The following is a 22,780-nucleotide window of genomic DNA, read 5'->3' on the forward strand; positions in this document are numbered from 1 at the left end:
ATTTGTAAGTTCAGTTTTCATGATAAAGAGATTGCGCTACCGTGCTTGTATTAGGTGAACTGAAAAACACGATTTCTTTTGTTTTTTACAGTGCAAATATTTGTAATAAAAAATAAATATAAAGTGAGAACTGTACACTTTGTATTCTGTGTTGTAACTGAAATCTATATATTTGAAAAGGTAGAAAACATCCAAAAATATTTAAATAAATGGTATTTTATTACTAACAGCACGATTAATCGTGATTAATTTTTTTAATCGCTTGATAGCCCTAGCAGATACCACAACCAGGAACCTAACATTGATTACAATACAGTGGCAGGGAAGAGTCCAGGGGAGGGGGCAAAGGAGACAGTTCTTGAGACCCACTCCTGTCCAGATTCATTAACTTATATCTGGAAATAGATCTTTTAAAATATCAGGGCAGTATATGTTTGTCTGATGTTCCTGCCCCCCTGCTATCTTGCAAAGGGAAATCTGCAGGGGAATCTCTGGCTTTTCAGCTCCCCATCCCAGGAAAATAGTACTGTTGACCCAGGCACAGCCAGAACTCAAACCACCCTCACCATGCCTGTCCCTCACACTCAGGTGCATCGGCCCCGTGCACCCAGACACGTATGCTCTGGGCGGAGAGCGACAATGTCACACACAATAGAACGTTTGTGGCACCCTGGAGCCGAGGCTGGATTCTCCCTCAATGGAACGAAAATCCCTTTCATAGCATGATTAAAAAAAAAAGTTCACGTGGATTTAAACAAAATCTTAAATCAACAAATGGACTATGGACTAGAAAGGCCAACACAGAGAAGCAGCATCAGTCATTCTGACCCACGAAGGACAGTTCCTGGGGACCCAACGAGATCAGCAAATGCAATGACCTGCCTTGCAAAAGGAGAGGAATGTTTGGTAGATCTTACCTGTCTGTTAAAGTCCAGCCCATTTCGTTCATTTCCTACAACAGAGAAGAACAAGAATGAACCTTGGTGTTGCTAGAGCACCTCGACCCCCCACCAGGCCTCATTGCGCTTGGCCCTGTACAAACATACATGAAGACCCGCTCCTTTCCCCGACAAGCACACCGTTCAGTGCAGGACAAGATGCAACAAGTGAGCGTGACAAACAAAGGCAGGGAGATGGGGCGGCAGGATGGAGGCAATGAAAATAAGACCAGGCAGTTACAAAGGTGGCTGTTGCGCAACTCAATGGTTTCCGAAGGTACCAAATCTTTACTGAAATAAAGAGAACCAGCTCTCCCCGGGTGATGCCCCCACTGCGCTGTCACGGGGGAGCTCAGCAGAGGTGGGGCTTGGAGCAAGCAGCATCCTTAGAGGTTACTGAGGGAGGGTGTTCCCTAATCCCTGGCTTTCCGACAACTAGATAGCAAGCGCAGAGAAGCTGTGGGAGAGGCTGGCAAACAGGTGATGAGGCGGTTCACCTGCAATTCTTGAGGGAATTTGTGGCCCTGAGTAATTACAGGAGATCTAAGGGAATGGAAGGTGCTGTGGGGTTGTGCTAGAAAAGGCGACTCCTTGATTCAAAGGCAGCTAGGCAAAAGCAAGGGGAATCAGACAGGATCCAACCCGAAGATACAGCACAGGCCTTCACTCATTTCCCTTGGATGATCAACATCTTACCCGCTCCTCACCCAAATCCCTGAGTTCATTGGAACTTGGACTCCAAACCTGGACGTGAATTTTCAGCCACTCTCTACAACGGCTTGAGCCAAACCTCCCAGAGCAGAATCCCAAACATTAGAGAGTTCAGGTCCTGGATCCAAATTCTCCAACAAAGGCTCATGTCTAATCCATAGGTGCCGCCATTCTCAGCTTCACACCTTCCTCCTCCTGCGCTTTCCCTCCAAACACAGGCAGCCGTGTCTGCCTAGCCACTACCCGTCCCTTTCTGTTTTGTTCCTTCAAGGTCTTTACAGGCTCTTGGACTCAGTTATCTCACTATAAAAGACACTAGCTGGGAGGAAGGGTTAGTTTTTACAAAACATCTGGGCTTGGATTTGCAAAAGGAGCCTAAGGGGATTAGGCACCCAATGGGAATGTCAATGGGCAGTGGGTGTCTAACTCCTTTTGGCTCCTTTGAAAATAAGTTTGAGGTTAGGCAAAAAAAAAAAAAAAATCTTTCTTCCATTTATTTAAGCCAATGATTTCCCAAGAACTACTAATATAAATCCATGTTTCTATCTAGTTTCGATCTACACAGGCTTGCACGATTGTAGTATCCTCTTCAATCTCACTAGAGGAACATTCTGCGCAAGCAGTAAGGATCCTTGTTTGAAATCTAGTCTTGCCCAGCATCAGGCAACCAGCAAGAAAAGCACACGAACGAGTCAGATCCTCAACTGCCGTCGAACACCCACCGCTCCATCAGCTTCAGTGGTGCTCCCCTGCTTTAGATCAGCTCAGAGCCTGGCTCTTGGGTAGGGTGACCAGACAGCAAGTGTGAAAAATTGGGACAGGGGGTGGGGGATAATAGGAGCCTATATAAGAAAAAGCTCCAAATATCAGGACTGTCCCTATAAAATCGGGACATCTGGTCACCCTACTCTTGGTGCTCTGCCAGATTCCGAAGGAACCTAAACCTCCCAAGCCTGGAGTTCTGCTCTAAAGCTGGAACCCTTCATTTCCAAGCAAGGTCTGAACTGGCAGAGTGAGTCCGGCCCTCTTTAATCATGAGGGTGTGTGCCAAGCTGGGAAAGCGCCCGGTACTGAAATGAGGGGCTGTCGTGCTTTGAGAACGTTTCCTCCCACCCTCAGAGTACTTCCCCCAACTCCCACTTTGAGGGTGCTCAGGTTGGACGGAATAATCATGGTTGGCTATCAGTAACACTTCAGGCGAACAGCCAACTCCTCTCCCTGGTTCATCTGGCAGCCAGCAGGTATGTGGCTGCTTTGCATAATGCTGGCACCAGCTCTGGTGCGAGTTTGCCTGGGGAGGTTTCTCTAGGGATGGGAGGGGAGAGCCGCAGCAGGGTTCCGGCCGGATTTTTTGCCAGGAGTGTTTTGTTTACAACCGAAAAGTCAAACAAACAGCGTGGTCCGTTCACAACCAACGCAACCCCTATTCGGATCCTTGCTGTCACCATCACAACCAGCACGACCCCCCATTTGGATCCCTGGTGTCACCATCACAACCAGTGCAAAAATATGTAGGCATGACAGAAGAGATCATGCTGGTGGGGGAGAGGCACTGTATGTGAAAGAAAGCATAGAGTCAAATATAGTAAAAATCTTAAATGAATCAAACAGTACCACAGAATCTCTAGGGACATAAATGTCACGCTTGACTAATAAGAGTGTAGCAGTAGGAATATGCAATGGTGACAGTGACTGTGAAATACTGAAGGAGATGAGAGAGGCTACAAAAACAGAAAACCCAATTATAAGGGAGGATTTCAACGATGTTGTCTATGAGCATGGCACCTAAGGATGCGATAAAGAGATAACATTTCTAGACACCAATAATGGCTGCTTCTTGGAACAGCTTTCCCTGGAACCCGCAAGGGGAGAGGCAATTCTTGATTTAGTCCTAAGTGACGCACAGTATCTGGTCCAAGAGGTGAATATAGCTGAACTGCTCGGTAATATCAACCATGATGTAATTCAATTTAACATCTTTGTAGGGGGGAAAATACCAAAGAAACCCACCACAGTAGCATTTAACTTCTTTTTAATTTACATGTTATTAGCGTCCTCACTTTTGTGTAGTTCAAAAAAGGGAACCGTCACAGGAGTGAAATGCCTGCAAGCCGTATGGAAACTTTTAAAAAACACGATAATACAGACTCTAACTATACATACACCCCAAACAATAATTTTCTTTAAAAAAAGTAAGAGGACAAAAAATGCCACCACGGCTAAACAACAAAGTAAAGGAAGCAGTTAGAGACAAAAAGGCATCCTTCAAAACAACAATTTTGTTGAGTACATCAGAAGCAGGAAGCCTGCCAAACAATCCGTGGGGCCACTGGACAATTGAGGTGCTGAAGGAGCACTCAAGGAAGACAAGGTCATTGTGGAGAAGCTAAATGAATTCTTTGCATAGGTCTTCATGGCTGAGGATGTGAGGGAGATTCCCACACCTGAGCCATTCTTTTTTGGTAACAAATCTGAAGAACTGTCCCAGACTGAGGTGTCATTAGAGGAAGTTTTGGAACAAATTGATAAATTAAACAGCAATAAGTCACCAGGACCAGATGGTATTCACCCAAGAGTTCTGAAGGAACTCAAATATGAAATTGCAGAATTACCAACTGTGGTATGTAACCTATTGGTTTAATTAACCTCTGTACCAGATGATTTGTGGATAGCTAATGTGACACCAATTTTTAAAAAAGATTCCAGAGGCAATCCTGGCAAATACAGGCTGGTAAGGCTAACTCCAGTACCAGGCAAATTAGTTAAAACTATATTAAAGAACAGAATTACCAGAATACATAGATACGTTGGGGAAGAGTTGGCGTGGCTTCTGTAAAGGGAAACCACGTCTCACCAATCTACTAGAATTCTTTGGGGGTGTCAACAAGCATAGGACGGGGTGATCCATTGGATATGGCCAGTGTCAGAAAACAGGATACTGGGCTTCTCTTGGGGTGGCTGGGTTGCATCCCTTTGCATTTTAAGCTTCTCATGTGAGGCAGTGGGCATGCTGGGTGAAATTCTGTTGCTGTTCCCCTGTTAAAGCATAAGATCGATTACTGCTAACTCCTTGGGTTAGTTAGTCTTCTCTCCCTTTTCCCTTCATGATGAAGGAGCTGGGTCAGGTCTACGATATGGCTAATGGGCAGAGATGTTTCATTTGCAGAATTTCTCTGCCTCTTAAACTTCCTATTTGTGACAAATAGAGAAGTACAGGAGGCAGCCAGCTCTCGCGGCAATGGAGAGAAAAGAAATCAAGAGTCAAGAAAACACAAGCTATAATTACCTCATGACACAACAATCGGTCTTACAACATCTTCTGAGACCATGCGCTAGTCACCTACAGGGGGCATCAGTTTGCCAAGAAAGCAACCTGTTGGCAACATACTGATTACACGACCAGGGTTGTAGACAGAACCCATCCCCCAAAACCTAAATTAATTCACCCTACATTTTGAGTGAGCTGTACAGAATGGAAGGGGATTTGGTCACTAGGAAATTTTGGATTTGGACTGCACACTAATGGCAAGTTAAATCTTTATAAGGAGGAGCTGGGGAATTCACTGGGGGAAACAGATTTTCCATGTGCTGCTTTGGAGAATTACGTTCTGTGCAGTTGAACAATGAAAGAGGAACAGTGTCAAGGAAGGAACAATGCCAGACACACGTTAAGTGTGCTAGCTGCAATTATTTATACAGTAAAATGTCATTACAGCATCACACAGGGGGCAGTAGGAAGAAAATTATTGCAATGGGATGATTTATATATTGGAAACAAATGGTTAGGAAATTGGCTTGGTCACATTAATTGACTGTCTATTGACATGATTGCTGCTCCCATCAGCTCCATCATGTCGACTATCACATGATATTCAATGCTCACTCAGCAGTGGGGAAGGAAAAGCCCCCAGCAACAATCATTAGAGCTATAAATGGCATTTGAGTCAGATGTTATAAAGGAGCAAAACCTCTTAGCTGCATTGAAATGGACTCTTCTATTAAGCATCAAGTTAAAAGTAACTGAACAAATAAAATGTTCCTACTTATGGTTACAAACGAATTTGATGGTCAAAATGAAAAGAATTGTAAAAGTCAAATAGGCTCCTGGGTATTTACATTGGTTTGTTTTTGCATCTCACTCAGCTTAGACAATTCATAGAGTTTAAGGCCAGAAGCGACCATCATCTAATCTGAATAGGCAACAGATTTTACCCAGTGATTCCTGCATCCAGACCATCAACTTGTGGCTGAGCTAATACCATCACCTAGCTGTCATACAGCATGTTCATCTGTAGATCTCAAAGCACTTTACCGTGGAGGATGTCAGCATCATTATCCCTATTTTACAGATAGGGATACTGAAGCACTAGGCGGTGACAGGATTTGCCCAAATTCAGCCAGCAATCCAGTGGCAGGGCTGGGACAGACCCAGATCTGCTGCATTGCAGCCCATTACGCTATACATTAAGCCAAATTGCCTCCCCTAGAGTATCGCTCTAAGTCAACAAAGTACTGAGACAACAGTCTCCCAGGGCACTCCCTGCTGCTAGTCATTTTCACTTTCCTGGTCTCATGCATTAGAACAAAGAGGCTATGTTTGAATGGCATCTACACAAGGGAATGGCTGGTTTAAACAAACAAAAAGGCAGGAAAACATTTCTATACATATTCCATTTTTGTAAAAGTTCATTAATTTATAATCTACATATAGGGCCAAATTTGAGCCAACCATCCCTTGAACATACATTGTAAGCTCACTGGGGAAGAGATGACCCATTACTATGTCTTTGTACAGTTCCTGGCACAAGGGGACCCAGATCTTGATGTCTTTGGATGATAGCCGAGTACAAATAAGTAACAGTAGTAATAAATGGTTGGAAACAGATGTCACACAGTACAGCTGTATCAGTGATAACCATGTCAATCAGGGATGTTACATTATTTTATTGTTACTTATTAGGTGTAGTGTGGCAATGCCTAGGGCCCTGGTTCTGGACCAGGAGCCCCTTGTGCTAGGCGCTGTACAATCACAGAGCAAAAAGATGTCCCATTTTACTATTCTGTTGCTAAACATAAAGGGACAGATCCTCAGTTGGTGTAAATCACCTTACCTCCAGTTACTTCAATTAATAGCCCAGATTTTCTCCTTCTGTGCTGGCTGTCGTGCACCACTCAGGCATTGCTAAGTGGCAGAATCTGGCCCTAAATGGCCAGCCGAGAGCATCCTCAGTGTGGGGGAGAAATCAGCTGGCACCAAGTGGTATCGTTAGCTCCTACACCAACTGTCCCACACACATCATGGCAGCATGCTGGATGGAGTTTGCCTGTGCTATACCATTTACAGCTTGCATAGGATCCCCTAGAGATCAGACCCAGTTGGTGTGAGTTAGAGCAGCCTCTAAGCTGCTCTAATTTAAGATGAGGGACGGGGCTAGAGCAAACGTGCCAGAAAAAGCAGGGAGGCCTAAGTTGCTGCTTGACAACCCCCTTTCAACCCCTGCCTGTGCCAGGCATATCTCCGTGCAAAAGACAACCCGGGCTACTGTTTCCACAGCCAGCACGATTAGTGGTTGGTGCACAGAGTAGCTAGCTCTCAAAAAGGGCACCAGAGTCAGGAAAGAAACACCTCCTCGCTCCTCTCTCCTGCTGTCGGGAACGTGGCTGCCTTGCTGATGAATAATCTTATTGACTGGAGTGTTGGCAGACGGGCACCTGCCACTCCCCATTAATGGTCTGTCTCTTGGAGTGCCTTTAAAGCTTCCTCCTTTACATGGCCAGTCAACCCAGTGCAGGGAGATGTGCTCAGGAGCAAGGCTGCAGGGTGGCAAGGAGAAGGAGAGACAGATGCTTCCCTCCCACATTATCCAGGCTGAAGGAGTTCCTCAGGGTAGGAAGGCAGGACAGAGAGATGAGCAGTTAGTAGGTAGGGATAGGCTATGGGAGAAGAAGAGAGAGGAGAAGGTGAGTGAGATACCAGGGAGGGGCAACATAGGTCTGAGCAAGGGGAGTGAGACACCAGAGAGTGGTAGGTACATTCAATACTGCAGTCACTACTACGGGGGCGGGGGGGGGGAAGGGTGGCATGCTGCGCTTACATCACTGCATCCCTGGTTGGAATCACCCCCTCTTCAAGGTTAGATTTAAGAAACATGTCTGGAGGGATCCATAGGATTCTTGAGGAAGCCGGGCAGGGCTTCGGGTGTCAATTAACAAATGACCTAATGGACAAACCTGGAGTCTGGCTGGTCTACATGGAAGAGATGCTACAGGTGTGAATTCCAATCGATTGATGTAACTGGTGCAATACACCCCCCCCCACCCCCTGGCTTTTCCCAGGGCTGAGAGTGGCCTGTTTTGGTGGAGCTAAACCCATTTAGGCTAAAAACTGGTTTAAGTTAAACCTGTGCACCTCTCCTGCATAGACAAACGCCTCGGAGAACACCTGTCTCCACGTCCCTCTCCTGCCAGATAGACCCACAATCTCCACATGAGGGGAGGAGGCAGGGGGACACGGGGGGGAGACGCAGGCAGGTTCCAGAAGGAAACCCCCCAGAGCAGGACTTGTTCCCATGGGCAGTGTTTCGGTTTGCAGGGGTAGGGACAGGAGTCTGGAAGAAGAGGCAAGCAGGCCTGCCCTTCCAAAATGCCCCTGCTCTTCCGAGAGCACAGGGTGTCCTCACCCCCCTCTGATAACGTCCTGATTAGAATAAAAGCAGCCTTTGTCCCCCTCCTTTTGTCCTCTCCCCTCCTGAGGATGTAAAACCCCCTAATCACCTTCATTTGAATTTCAAATAACCCCCCTCCTATGCCTCTCCCCACACCCCAACTGCCTCTGAGCTGGGCTTATGGAAATTTCTCCTGCCTCAGACCCAGCTGCACTATGGAAATCAGCAGCCGTATGCAAATCCTGAGCAGGCCCCTGCGCCCTAGCAACTAGCTGTTTCACTGCTGGCTGTGTCTGCATTTATCTGGGCCCCGCCCTGGGGCTGATCCCTCTGCGGTGCAGGGCGGAAGAGGCAGAGGAACTCATTGGGGTGCTGAGGGGAGTTGCACGGGATGGTGGGATGGGAGCCCCTTTGCACTACCCGGTGGACTGAGAACCCACCAACTCACTTCACAGGAGTCGTTGTACTGCCATCTGGGAGTAAGAGTCTGAGAGGACTGTTCCCTTGGCCTGCATTTGAACCACGGACCTAGAGGTGGAAGACTCCCTACCCCATTGAGTCTTGAGCCAATTAGCTTTACATTGACCCTTATTATGAACAACAGCACCTTCGGCCCCCAACAGCGATCAGGGCCCCATTATTCTAGGTGCTGCTCAGACATTAAGGGGATGTCTGCACCGGGTCTGTATAGATGGACCTTCCCTACCTTTGACTGAGCCAGCTGGGTAAAACAGCGTAGCCATGGCTGGCTGCCTGAGTACGTACCGAGGGTCAGGGGACAGGATTGTACGTGGGCAGCTAGCAGGGGATACACTGCTATTTTTAGTGCACTAGCTTGATCAAAGCTAGCACGTGTATGTCTTCCTGAGCAGGAAATTCAACTTCCAGCTGCAGTATGAGCATAGTCATAGGGAGACACAGTCCCTGCCCCAGAGAGTTTACAATCTAACTAGACAAAAGGAGGGAGAATGGTTTATTGCCCCATTTTACAGATGGGAAAACTGAGGCACTGAGATTACCCAAGGGAGTCTGTGGCAGAGATGGGGATTGAACCAAGCTGCCCTGCCCTCTTTGCAAGACCATCCATCCCCTAAGCAGCCAGCAGAGTCGATAGAGATTAACGCACTTGGGACTTCCAAAAGCAATTACGTGTGGACAGTAGAGAAGGGGAGAGCTTTTGGCTTGTGAGGTTTTTGCCTGGTGCGGTGGCTTTGGTGGCAGAGATTGTCTCCCATCTCAGGAACTGCCTCCAGTCTCTTGAGTCTCCTGCCAGTAAAGTTTGGGTGATAGCCACCCTTTTGGCCAACAGCCTGGAGACCACCTGAGCTGAAGCTCCCTAGCTGGGGCTGTGACAACTCACATGGTCTGCAGATGGGCACAGAGGAGGACCTGTAACCCACACTGGGCAGTGGGAGGATGTTGATATGAGGCCAGGATAGGATTCAAGAGGGAGAACAGTGGTTCCCAAATCAAGGGAAACAGTCTCCTCGGGAGCGGATTATCAGAGAGGTCGGGCACCTGTAATTCATTTGCCTTGGACACAAGCTGGGGTGCTCAATTGGCCAGATCTTTGCTTGGGCTCTTGGAAGCGCTTCATGGGGAAAACAAAGACACACGGGTTAAATAACTCAGCGTGTGGTCTAAGTCAAGTCCTCAGCAGAGTGAGCCAGAGAAGCCAGGATCTCTCACTCCCAGTCCAGTTTTCTAACCGTGCCACCTTGCTCCCAAAGGTGGGGCCTCTGCATTTCACAAATCTGGACAATTTTTTTTTTTCTTTTCTGGAACCGAGCTTCAGCACAGCGGCACAAAGCCATGCAGTGAGCCAGGGACTGTCCAGGGGTGCGCCCTGCAGGGCGCACCCGAAGCTGGGAAGAATGGGCTGCAGAGGGCTCCGCTGCTTTGTCTTCCTTGTTCTAGGATGCCCACGAGTTGTGCTCGCCCTGGTCTCCGGTGAGGCTGTGCAGCTCCCCACTTGCCAGGTGGAGCGGGGTGGGGATGGAAGATGTTCCCAGTGCCTGCAGCCATTCAGTTGCTGACAGTTGTGTTTGAAGTGTTTCCCTGTTGCACTTTTGTTTAAACCTTGGCTTCCCCCACCCCACAATCCCGACTGAGCTCCAGCGAAATCAAAGTAGCAGCTCTGCCTGGTGTGACCCACAGTTCTGATCCGAGCAGATAGCGCACAGCAAAGGCCTGACACGAACAAAGGAAGGAGAGGCTCACCTAGTCGTTTCATTACACCGTATACTGGTGGTTTAGACAACCACAGGACGGTGCAGCCCTCTGCTTGCTGGCTTGGAGAGCAGGGGCGACGTTGATTGGCGCTGAACCCCCTCCACTCCCTTTGGAATCAACCCGATATTTGCTGGCCTGGCCTGTGTCAATTCCCCCTGTACGAACTGGGCTCAAGATGCACCAAGGAACAGGCGGGAAAAGGAGGAGATGAAAGAGAAAGACGCACGCAGAAGCTCCACTCCCTCGTGCTGCCTTCTTTCTCCCAGAGAAAAGACACACTGTCTCTCAGCCCAGACCAACAGATCCAGCACACCAGAGGGGTCTGTCCCCTCCGCTAACCCCCATATTTTCGTTTGCAGCTATCCACCCGCCCCCCCCGCTCATTTCAGGATTATGATGATTTCATTTAGTATTTCGACAGCCCCACAGCCGTGCCTTACAGAAAAAGACAAGGGAAGTCCCCAGCCCAGCCGGGCGATGCTGCACACACTTAGAGGCCCCAAAGGAGGGACTCCATCGTAGTAGGTACAGTACAAACACACAGTAAGACGCAGTCCCAGCCCCGATGAGTTGGCCATGTAGCACAGCCCTCGTTAGCACAGGGCGCTCCATTGGAGTCAGAGGAATTACTCCTGGTAGTAAGCGTTGCAGGATGGTCCAGTGGTTAGGGCACTAGCCTAGGTCTTGGGAGACCCAGGCTTAATTCTTGGCTCCATCACAGACTTCTTGAGTGAGCTCAGGTAAGTCACCGAGGGTACATCTACACTGCAGCTGGAGGTGTAATTTACAGCTCAAGGAGACATACACGTACTACCTTTAGTTGAGCTAGTGCACGGAGAGTAGGTCTACACTGCAATAAAAAACCCACTGCTGTCAGGTGCTAAGCACTCTCACCTCCTGTTAGCACTAAGGGGAGCTGAAGATACACCCTAGTGGCTGGGGGTAACACTGAGCGGGTTGAAATTTTTCAAGTTTTTTTGTTGCTGTTGTGATGGTGAAGGCAGGAAATGCCTTTTTAAAAAAAAAAAAAAACTTCTCTCATCCCAAACTGTCAACATTGTCAGAATGGTTCCTCTTGCGTCAAAAACGTCATGCCTTTTTACAAAATAAAAATTCAAAGGGGTTTATAGCTAAATAGTTAGCACCAGTTTTTGGAGGGGCTTTTGGTAAAGGAAAAATTTCACTAACTTCTTTGGTGGGGGAAATAGACAATATGTAGGAAATTTTGAAAAAGAAAAAAAAATGGGTCCATTTGGAACACTTTGAAATGAAAACAAATTCATAAGTTAATACTTTTTTTTCCCCCCTCAGTGAAAATAGGTCATCATATTTCAGCAAGTTCTGGTAACACGGGGAAAAGTCATGAGTTATGCTTTTGTTGACAATTCCCATCAGAGCCTTTAGCTTTGCTTTTTAGATCTAGAGCCAGATCGACCGAGATATTTGGGTGCCTGAAGAGGCAGATACGTGCCTAACCTGCTTTGGCACTTAAGAAAGTCCCAGATGCCGTACTCCCATTAAAAGTCAATGAAAATAAATGCAATTCCCAATAGGCACCTATCTGCATCTTTAGGTGTTTGTAAATCTGGCCCTAGTACTTTTCCATTCTTTATAGTTACAATATTTGTAGCTGGGTAACTCTTCCTGGGAGGAGACAAGATACCTGGGGGGCTGTTTGGTTTGTTCCAACTTATTAGATCTTTTAAAAATGGAAGAAAACCAGCCCTGAATTAACAAGCCTTTCAAAGGGGACTTCTCCATGGGGAGCTCGTAAGCAAAATAAGTTACTATTATGAATAGCAATAGCCCTTCCCCTGGCAGCGTGAATCTGTGAAAATAAAATGAACTTTTCAGGAAGTTCAGTAAACGTGTCTGGTTATTTATTAATTCACAGAATAAGAGCTAAAAACAGTTTTTAAAGAATCAAATATAGGCCAGATCCCTTCAATTGGCTTAGATCCATTGGCATCAGCGGAGAGATCTGACACACAAAACTTAGCCGGAAAGCCCGATCCCGCGCTGAGCACCCTTATAGTCTATTGTGGTTTTGGGGAGAAATGGGGGCCAAGAGCTCTTAGCAATTCACAGGATTCAGGCTTGATGGCTTATTGTAGCAGGGGCAAAGGTCTTGGGGGACAACACTGAGAAGCTAGAATTTCACTGCAGTATCTGCTCACATGTTGTCTCAGTCTCCCCTTAGTCTGTTCACTTCTAAAGACCCTGAACATAGCAGGCAGCTACAGAGGTTGCATTAAGAGAGTCTCTAAAAAATTAACAACGGAACAGAAGCATTTCCTCCACCACGGAATACAAGATCTTTACAGATTTTTATTTCTCTATATGGCTTCAAGGCCCTTAAAGCAATATTCACTCAGCTCCGATTATTCATTCATGTTTTTTTAAATAAAGGTGCTTCACCTGTGCACTTTCACTGCCAATTCATCACTATTTTCCTGTTTAAATACTGCTAGTTACTAAGCTAATTTAAAATGAACGTATTCTATCTAGTGAGCTCAATTCTGATCTCAGCTATACAAGTTTCATATCAATTCAACACCACTGACTTCAGCCGAAATTACTCTGCAATTAACCAAGTGCAACAGAGCAAAATCAGGCCCAATCACTGTGTAAAGAACTGATACTAGAAAGAGAGCTTGACTCATGTAATGAGCTAAAGTTCCCCGGGCTTGAAACAATTAAAAAGAGATTGCTGCTATCTTCCAGGAAATATAGGGCCAGAATTTCACAAGAGCTGAACACCTATGTAGACACCATAACAATGGGCCAGATTGGCTGCGCATTGGATGCAGGGCTGTTTTGAATATCTGGCCCACATTGTGAGCATGGAACACTTAAAAATCTAGCCCTGCGTTCTTTTGAAAATCTGGGGTGAAATCCTAGCATCACTGAAATGGGACTTTTGACATTGACTTCAGTGAAGTGAGGATTCTAACCCTTCCACATAGAAATTTGCACTAACTAAAGGAGGCGTTCCTGGCTAACCCGATAGAACTTTTCCTTTTCTGAATAAAGGACTAGTTCACGTCCTATTATAATGCAATTATTTTGTTCGCATTTGAAACTCTGTTTTGTGGTAATGCAGACAGAGATTCTTCACCGACTTCCGCTGCAAAAGAGCCCTGCACATTGGCTAGGCGATGTCATACCGAGATCTGTGGAATAGCTGGCTATGTCACAACGGGTGCTGCTGGGTTCTCAGAACGTTTTGAAATTTTGGTGCACATTTTGATGCCTAAGTGGAAGCGGAGCCCTTTTGAAAACCTGGCCCCAGTTGTGAGTGCCAAAGACCCAGAGCTCTTTGGAATCTTTGTCCTGAAGTCAAAGCCCATTATAGTCAATGGGAGCCTGCTTGAATATTGTAAAATATGAAAGTGACACATCCGGTATATTGCACACTCTCCTCCAGTGGGACTGGAGGATTCGGTACAAATCTGTGTTAAATTTGCATTAAAAAAAAAAACAAGCTAAAGGCCACGTTCATCAGCAATCCATATTCAGGGAGCACTGGAGTAAAATGAACACCAGAGTAATCCCTGTTGTTACTTTGCTCATTCCAGTGGCATATACACCAAGCAGGAATGTGACCTTGGGAGTTTTGTCTGCGTAAAGACTCCTGAATAGGCCCTGAAATACAATAAAGAGCTATCTGTGCAAGGGTGGGTACTTCAAGACTATATTAACACTATTAACCCATTTGACCGCCCATTGGATCTATTTCTGTGCTTAATCATGATGAACATTACTGAGCTTTGAACTGGTTAACAGCTATTAAGAAAAGATCTTTCATTCCCACCTGGGGGTGAGCTCAGATTTACCCCAGTGTGAATTCCTGACCAACACACAAGCTGGTTTGAGGAGTCGGACGCAAAGCACAGAACACAACATCCAACAATGCATGCCTCCCGCCTCGAGCACCCCACGTCCTGGGATAGTCTCTTACCTGGTTCCACTTGGTCGGGTTCGTTGCGCGCTTCTGTGGAGTCTGCCACATTGCCACTCATCTTGAGTGCTGAAAAGAAGGCACAACTGATTTTAATAACAGACCCAAGCACATGTGGCTTCCACTGAACAACACAAATCAATGTGTAATTACAATAAGCCATCAGACTTTCAAATTCTTGCTTCCTCAACATAGAATATTCATCAGCTCCGAGGATGCCTTTTCCCTCCTGTTGCTCTCCACATTTCCCTCATTCCTTTCCCCCTCCTCAATAGACAACTGTGCTTCTCACCTTTTGCGTCGTTCATTTCTGGCATCAGAGTGGCAATCGGGGTGCGAGCTCCCCTTTCCTTATTGGCCTCTCCCCAGAGTTTATTACACCAGTTTCTTGACTGAGCTAACCAGGGAGAAAGGACTCCACTGTTGCTCCTCAGTTCGGGGCCCAATCACTGACTCTCCTGACCTCTTTCCCCCTCGCCCATTGTTCGTTCAGCAATGACAATGTGTCTGGTGCTGTACAAAACATACAGTAAAGATGGTCCCTAAAGAGGCGCGCACAGTGATGATGAGATGGAGCAGAAGAGGGAATACTTTAGAGGGGAGTCTCTCTCTCTCCTGCCAGTTACCTCTCCAATTCAATTTGCCTCTCTCCGTCCCACTCCCACCTTGATCACGGCTCCCCTCCAAACTTCTCCTGCCCCATGTTTGTTCTTTAACTTCCAAAAACACAGAGTGTGCCACTTCATGGCATATTGACATCCCAAAGACAATCAGAGCAATCTGCCACCTAACTCCAGCATTTCTGCCGGAGCCCTTTTTATCTCAATAAATCAAACATTTACCCTTAAAGTGACAGCTGCCACCACGCCTGGGGTCAGAACCTTCTTCAGGGACAGCTGAAAGAAAGGGAAGGGGAGAAATAGTCAACTTTGCCCTAACTTGCCGTATAGGTCGTCTTCTTATTAAAGAGCCAAAGCACAGAATCAGTTGAAGAAGGAAGAATACTATAGTCAAATTCACATGGACTCCCCCCTTTCTGCCTTCCAGGAGAATTTTAACTCTTTCCAACCTAGCTGGACAAATAAAAAAAAAAGAACAAACTGATTAATTTGCATAGGCTTCCAGCAGCCAATCCCCATTGAGGAGCTAGGCTGATTTGCATGAGGTAATACCACCACCATGTGCAAGCTACATGCACCCATGGTTTGGCCTGGATAAAAGAAGCAGGTGGAAACCTTCCCCTTAAAGAGACATTGCCTGAATCAGGCAAACTTTTTAAAAAAAAACATAAACCAATTATTTTCATGCAGCAAGGAGAGAGAAGAAATCAATACTGTTTTCATATCCACTCCCCTGTGTTACTAATGCTAACGCTGCTTGACAATATTCCAATGAAGCTTTTAGTTTTTCGATAGAAAATGCCTTTTTTGACCAAATTTAAGTTTTCTTATTGTGGTCAACATTTTTCATGGCCAACAAAAGGTTTCAAAATGGAAAATTAGATTTCATTTTGGTGGAGGAGAAAAGTAACACACACACTTTTAAAGCTGTTTTCTACCGGAATAAAAGTTAAAAAGTGGGTGGAAGGGGTTTCTTTCTTACCAAAGCTCCATTTGGGCCTGGATTTTGGTTGGGGTCTTTAGGGAATAAGAATATAACCAATTGTACTGCCGTCCTACCCAGAATCCCAGGCTGAAATTGAGGTGACAGCTGGTTGAGAAGTGGTTTTTACTCCCATGAAACTGTTGACAAAAAACAAAACAAACAGATTTTTGTTTTGTCAAAAAAAATTTTTTTTTCAAAAGTTTTTGGGGTTTCATCAAAACAAAAACAAAAATAAAAACAAAAAAGCTCCCAAAACTAAAAACAAACAAGCAAAAAAATGGGTCCCCCCACCACCCAAAAAATTAATCCAAAACTAACATGGAAATTTCCATTTGGACAAAAATGCCGGTTTTTTTTAAACAGTTTAAAACCCCTCTAAAAATGCCTAGTATTTCTTGAGTATCCAGGACAGTGGTTTTCAACCTTTTTGCAGACCCCCTAAAAAGTTTTGAATGGAGATGCAGACCCCTTTGGAACTCTTAGACATAGTTGGTGGACCCCCAGGGATCCGTGGACCACAGGTTGAAAACCACTGATCTTGGATGTGGATTTGGACTTTGTGTGCAGCAACGTAACTCCATTGGGTTTAGGAGAGTTACTCCTTATTTACACCAGCGGGAGAGAAGATTCAGGCCCTCTTGTAATTTTTTGGGCTAGGATGGTTGGTTCCAGCTGCAGTGCTGCCAACTATCATGATTTTCTTGCCAGCTTTGTGATATTGGCTGCTTCTGTTAAAGCCCCAGCTCCTGGACTCAGGTAGTTTTCAGAGATTAAAGTACATTTCTAGCCCTTGCGGTTGAGAAGCAGAAAATGTGACACCCCTCCTACAGGCTCAAACAGCAAAAATCGAATACCCTCCCCCATCCCAAAAACCACTTTTTTTAATCTTATGGTTTTTAAGACGATCTCATGATTGTTGGGGGCAACTGGCTCCTGATTTTTGGAAATGCTGCAGCTGACATCCTCGAAGGATTCCTCAAAAGCTGGTGAGAAATAAACCCAGGTATAGATGGCTAATGAGATGCCAGTCTGTTCTGTGCAAAAGGAAACATTTATTTACAGCTTAAGAGCCCTCCCAATAAACATGTGACATGATAAAACATAGACACATCAATAAACTTGCAGCAATCAATTCCTCCAGATAAAGTCTGCTGCTAGACTGGAAGCCAATTTAAATTCATAATCTTCCTACGGCTTCGTGTTTCCACTACAGCTTTGCTATGTAGGACATTTCACACAGAATAAGCAGGGTAATAAAAATAAATGGGGAAAATGATGATGTGGATCTGTTTTAAAGCCCTCAGCTACTGGGATGTCCTGAGTTAAATGCAGTCACTGTGGTCTACTCTACACTAGAAAAGGTTTGCTGGTGTAGCTAAATGGATATAGATCTCCCACCAAATCCTCTTAGTGGAGATGCAGCTTATATGCATAGTGCTTTTGCCAGTCTAGTTTATATCAGATCTACAAATAAAATAAGCGATACTGGCAAACACTCCTTTTTGCTGGTATGACTGTGTCCACTTTGAACTGCATGCTAATAAAGACCAGCAAGAGGTGTAGCTAACAGGAACAAACAAGCCAGGGGGAGAAGTGTCTTATCTGAGGGTGCACTTCAAAGGTTCACTGGACTAGTACTGGAGGACAAGTAACACATTTTGGGATCCAGGCATTGGGGAAACCTCTTGACGGGCCTGGGATGTTCATGAATGCTTGGATCCTGGTTGACTGAAAACTAGCAGCTCTTCCAAAGAATGACTCCTTGGGAAAAAATCTACTTTGTTATATAGGAAAAGAAACCACTGATAAGCATAGACCTTGGATTGCCGTTTGCCTGTGCAACTATTTCTATTTCCACTTATAATCCTTACTCACTAGAACTCTTAAATCTTAACTTTTAGTAATAAATTTATGATTGTTTCACTATAAATAGATGCCAGTGCTGAGACATTATAAAGGACCTGATCCTGAGTTGTGCCAGTCACGCTGCGTGTACACTGCTCCTTCAGGCACAGCTTACCTGGTAATTTCGGTGAGTGGCCAGTGACAGGGCCTGGCCACTGCAGGGAGCGCTCTGAGCACTCAGGGGATGGGGTGCTCCTATCATTAGCCTATACAGAGAGGGGGTGGCCTGCGGGGACCTGGAAGGCAGTGCTTGTGTGACCAGAGGCTGCTGGTTTCAGGGAGCAAAGATAAGACTGCTTCATGTTAGAGGCAGGTAGTGGTGGAGGGCCTTACAACTCTGGGGAGCATGACAGGTGCTGAGCACCCACAACTTGCTCTAAAATCAATGGGATTTGCATAGGTTCAGTACCACTGAGAATCGGCCCAACCTTATTTAGTGAGGTGCCTATATATGGATTTAGAAGCTGCCTTTAGTACATATCCTGCCCCCGCCCCAATAGAAAACATTGGCTGTGGATGACAAAAAAAAAAAAAAAAATTAAAAAACATCGAACATACTTCCTATCATAAATGGTAAAGACATTTCTCAGTTGCTGGAAGTTTACTGATTTCAGGGCAGTTACGCCAGCAGGGAATTTGGTCCAAACCTCCGTTTGGACAATGAAACTAGCCTCATCAGTAGAGCTGGTTGGGAATTTTCTGACAAAATGTTTTGGTGGCAAGGCTCACGTCTGATGAATTTTTCCAATTAATTTTTTTTTTTTTGCAAAGAGTTTTGAAGTTGTCCAAGCATTCTAAATGAAAAAAGGCCCGGTTTATGGTTCCTTGCATTTTGAAATTTAAGCTAATCGTTTTCATTACTTTTTAAATGGTTGAAATCAAACCAAAGCGTTTTGAAATCCACGTTTCAGTTAACTGAAACCAAAACATTTCTCAACATCGGGATATTTTTGAGATTTCAGCTTTTTTGTCCTAATTCTGGATGTGCACATTTTTCAAAACATCGGAAAAATTGCTGAGAGGTGGGAAAGCAGTTTCTTGCCCAGCTCTATTAGTGAGTTTCACTTCTGTATATAGCCACTTTCACCAGCTGTCTTCTCCTGCCCTACATTTCTGCAGAGTTTGTGCTGCAAACCTTACCAGGGAAGTATCAGAGGGGTAGCCGTGTTAGTCTGAATCTGTAAAAAGCAACAGAGGGTCCTGTGGCACCTTTGAGACTAAGTACTCAGTACTCAGACTATGCTCCCAGTACTTCTGTTAGTCTCAAAGGTGCCACAGGACCCTCTGTTGCTTACCAGGGAAGTTTTCCATCCAGACAAAAACAAACAGTTTTCATTGGAATTTAACAAGCCATCGAGACATTTCTATAGATCATAGATTTAAAAAAAATAAAAAATAAAAAAAAAGGCCTACTAAAACCGATTTGGCTTAAATGAGACTGGCTGGGGATTGTTTTTAAAATCAAAATGATACTTTTTAAAGATCTTTAGATCACCCACAGATTGGGCGTCAGATCCTCAGCAGGTATAAATCAGTGAAGTCAATAAGTTATCCTGATTTACACCAGCTGAGGCTCTGGCCCAGTATATTTAGCCTGAAAGTCAAATCTCTTGTTATTTGGAAAAAATCAGTTCCTCGCTCACTTACTTGCCGACACACGAGTCTGTATTTGGGTGTTTTTATTGCAACATTCGAATAGCTCAAGGACCAGTGCAGTGTATAAGGACAACGGAGGCCCCTGCTTTATTTCAGGTCCCTGAATCTTCATCAATTGCTCTGAAGAAGCAAAGAACCTCAAACTGAGTTCTTGGTAGGTGAAATGTCAGACACTGGTTCAAAGTCCATTAAAATGAATGGGAGTCTTTCTAGGGACTTAAATGGGCTTTGGGGCAGACCCTTAATTTGCTTTTAACTTCCTCCATCAAGGCTTTTGATCAAGCAGGGCTGTCTGAGCAACCTGCAGCATCCATGACACCACAGCATTCCTGAGTCAAAAGCGGAGAGTGATATGATGGAGTCAGCAGTCTCTTCTGCTCCCAGGACTGTGAGGTAACGCTAAGTCACTCAGACTTCAGTTAGTTCGTCTGGCAGCCCGAGAGAACCACAGGGTCAGGTCTGCATCCAGCCACCTCAATAAAGAATCCATCTTCTACTGACTGCAACCAAATCCTCCCTGCTCTCTGCGATGAAAAAAAATGAGCAGGGGGATCTCCTGCCACACTCTGAAGGCTGGGGATCCTGACTGGCGCGTGCAGCATTTCATTACAGTTCTGGCACAGGGCACGTTCAGTGTGTGTGTGTGTGTGTGTGTGTGTGTGTGTAGGTAGATGGGCCACTGATTTTTCAGGGCCTTCCCTTCTGGGTGCATGTTAAACACCTTGGGCCTGATTTTCAAGGCACTGCTAAGCACGTCTGCTCCCACTGACACCAGTCTAGGAAGCCGCTAAGTGCTCAGCTCTTTTGAAAATCGGGCCCAAGTTGGGAGCCCAAAAATCCATGGCCACCTGTAAACATTTGGCCCCTATGACTGTGCAGGGTGCTCAGCCCAACCCCAAGAGAATGAGAGGGTTTGGAGGGGGCGAAGCCTGCCCCAATCAAACATATCAGGCCCAGTCCAGCCTGGGAACAACAGCATGGACTTCGATGGAGCTGCTCCCACTTCTGCCACGACAGAATCTGTCCCCCCTGGGCTGAGCGGGTTCACTGAACTCTGTTTCTCTCCTGCTCTCATAAACCCCTGCGTTTAAGACGACAGCCCCAACCCAGATACTCTCACAGCCGTGTCACAGTGCACAACAGTTGGCTTGGCAATCTCCTGTGATGGGGGGAGGGGGCGTGTTGACACCCACAGAGATACACACACCAGAGTGCCCCATGCCGATAGCTGCACAATGGACTGACCCAAAGATGCCTGGGCTCGCATGCAGACACTAGCCTACACCCCGATGCACACAGCTCTCCACACCAGCAAAGAAATGCATCCCCCGATTATATATGCCAGCACACACGTAGACACGGACATATGCCTGCGTGTTCTCCAACATGCATACATCCTGCCCGGTCTCTGGGGGCTTGTCAGGGCTTGTCTTCACTGTAGAGTTAACTTGAGCTTGGCCCCTAACTCGAGTCCTGTCCACACACAAAACCCCTAAACTCGAGTACAGCGGCGCTTCTAATGCGAGCTGGATGGCCTGTCGGTCTGGGGACAGGCTGCAGCTCAGGTGAGCACAATGCCTCAGCTGCTAACAGCCACGCTGTGCGGCTTGAGGGTTATTTCCCAGGTCTACACTGAGAAGTTAAGCTGAGCCAGCTATGGCTGAAAAACACATGCTCCTGAGTGACCCAACCCCCGGCACAGACAGTGTTAGCCATGGCAACGGAAGAACCCCTCCTGTCTCCGTAGCAGCTGCCTACACACTGAGGTGCGAGGGCAGCACTGCTGTAGCGTTTCAAGTGTAGACAACCCCTCAGAGCAGCCATCCTCTCTGGAGAGGAGCTCTGCAGTGTAGACACGCACGTGAGCCCCAGCACGCCCACCTCAGCCAGTCAGGCTTTTGCTTGACATTCCCTGCTCGTTTCCTTCCCCCTCAATGACCCCTGTCAATTTCCCCCAGCCCCATCCACCCAAACGCCCCCCTCTTCCCCAGTCCCCCCATTCCTTCTGTCTTCTCTGCCCCCTTTTCTCTCCAACTCTCAGCAACCAAACCTGAGCCCCCTCCCCTATATTCCCTAGGAGCTGCTAACTCATGGCATGCCCATCCTCAGTGTCACCACCTGCCTCAACATGGCAGGGGACCAGATTCAATGGAATCGTGTCCCAGGTCCCCCCCTCGCCCCCCAACTTGACTCCAAAACCTCTGCAGCCTGCTGGGTTACACCAGAGACAGTCCTCCCTCCCTCTTACCTGTGTGCACAGACTCCAGATTCACCATCCTGCTGGTGGGACAGACTCCACAGCGCGCCCAGCCTCCTGCAGCCAGCCCCAGACTGGCCTGTGGGGCTGCCAGTTTGCCCCCACCTCCGAAGCCGGGCTCAAGTCAGCTCCAAAGCACCTACACCTGCATTGCCCGGCGACACACTGGCCCAGGTGAGCATGCCGTGCACTTGTGGCCACGCCCCCCGCCCCCCTGCTTGGCAGCATGCTGATGTTCTGAGAGCCTGGCACGCAGCCCATGCAAAACGCCAGGATTTGCATATTAGTAACTCTGGAACTGTTGAGTCCCTGCAGCACTAAACAGGGGGTGGGGTGCTCGGGAGAAGGAGGCAGCCATCTCCATATGCTCAGTGCCGTGTACACACCTCGGAGCACCTGCCTCCCCTCCCCCTGCCAAGCCTGCAAAAGAAGGGGCTTTGCTGAGACTCGGCCATCAGAGAGCCCTGGATCCCTGTAGGAAAGGAGATGGGCTCCCTCCTACCTCAGTGCAGACAAGAAAGGCCAAGACACCTGCCTTGGCTTGCTGGATGAAAGCCATCAAAGGACCGAGAGCCAGGATTCTACCTACACTGCTGCTCAGCCCTTAGATAAGGCTTTTGATCTTCTAAGCCCTGAACAGACACTGGTCCCCACTCCCACCATCGGATTCAAGGATGTGCATTCCTGCGCCCCACGGGGATCCGTGTGGGCGTGGGATCTGCCCAGGAGCCGGGCCAGGGTAATTAAATTAACCCTGCAGAACCAGGGTAAACAACTCATGAACCGGCATGATACACATCTGTACAATGGGGAAAGGGGGACACAGAGAGACAAGATGACTTTCCCAAAG

General features: G+C 46.7%; 1 protein-coding gene across 2 annotated transcripts in view; it reads right to left on the minus strand.

Annotated features, from left to right (window-relative positions):
- Positions 1 to 22,150, minus strand: part of POU2F3 (POU class 2 homeobox 3) — a 60,224-nt gene extending 38,074 nt beyond the window's left edge. Inside the window, exons 1-4 of one of the 2 annotated variants that reach the window (XM_024102234.3) lie at positions 21,922 to 22,150; positions 15,350 to 15,403; positions 14,508 to 14,576; positions 918 to 952 (exon numbers count right to left, since the gene is read on the minus strand). In XM_024102234.3, coding sequence (XP_023958002.1) covers positions 918 to 952; positions 14,508 to 14,576; positions 15,350 to 15,403; positions 21,922 to 21,949 — 186 coding nt within the window. In that variant the 5' untranslated portion in view covers positions 21,950 to 22,150. The remainder of the gene's footprint in view (positions 1 to 917; positions 953 to 14,507; positions 14,577 to 15,349; positions 15,404 to 21,921) is intronic. The other variant, XM_065570211.1, reaches the window with a different exon arrangement.
- Positions 22,151 to 22,780: the final 630 nt, after the last annotated feature.

Source organism: Chrysemys picta, chromosome 16 (assembly GCF_011386835.1).
Source record: "Chrysemys picta bellii isolate R12L10 chromosome 16, ASM1138683v2, whole genome shotgun sequence".
NCBI lineage: Eukaryota > Metazoa > Chordata > Testudines > Emydidae > Chrysemys > Chrysemys picta.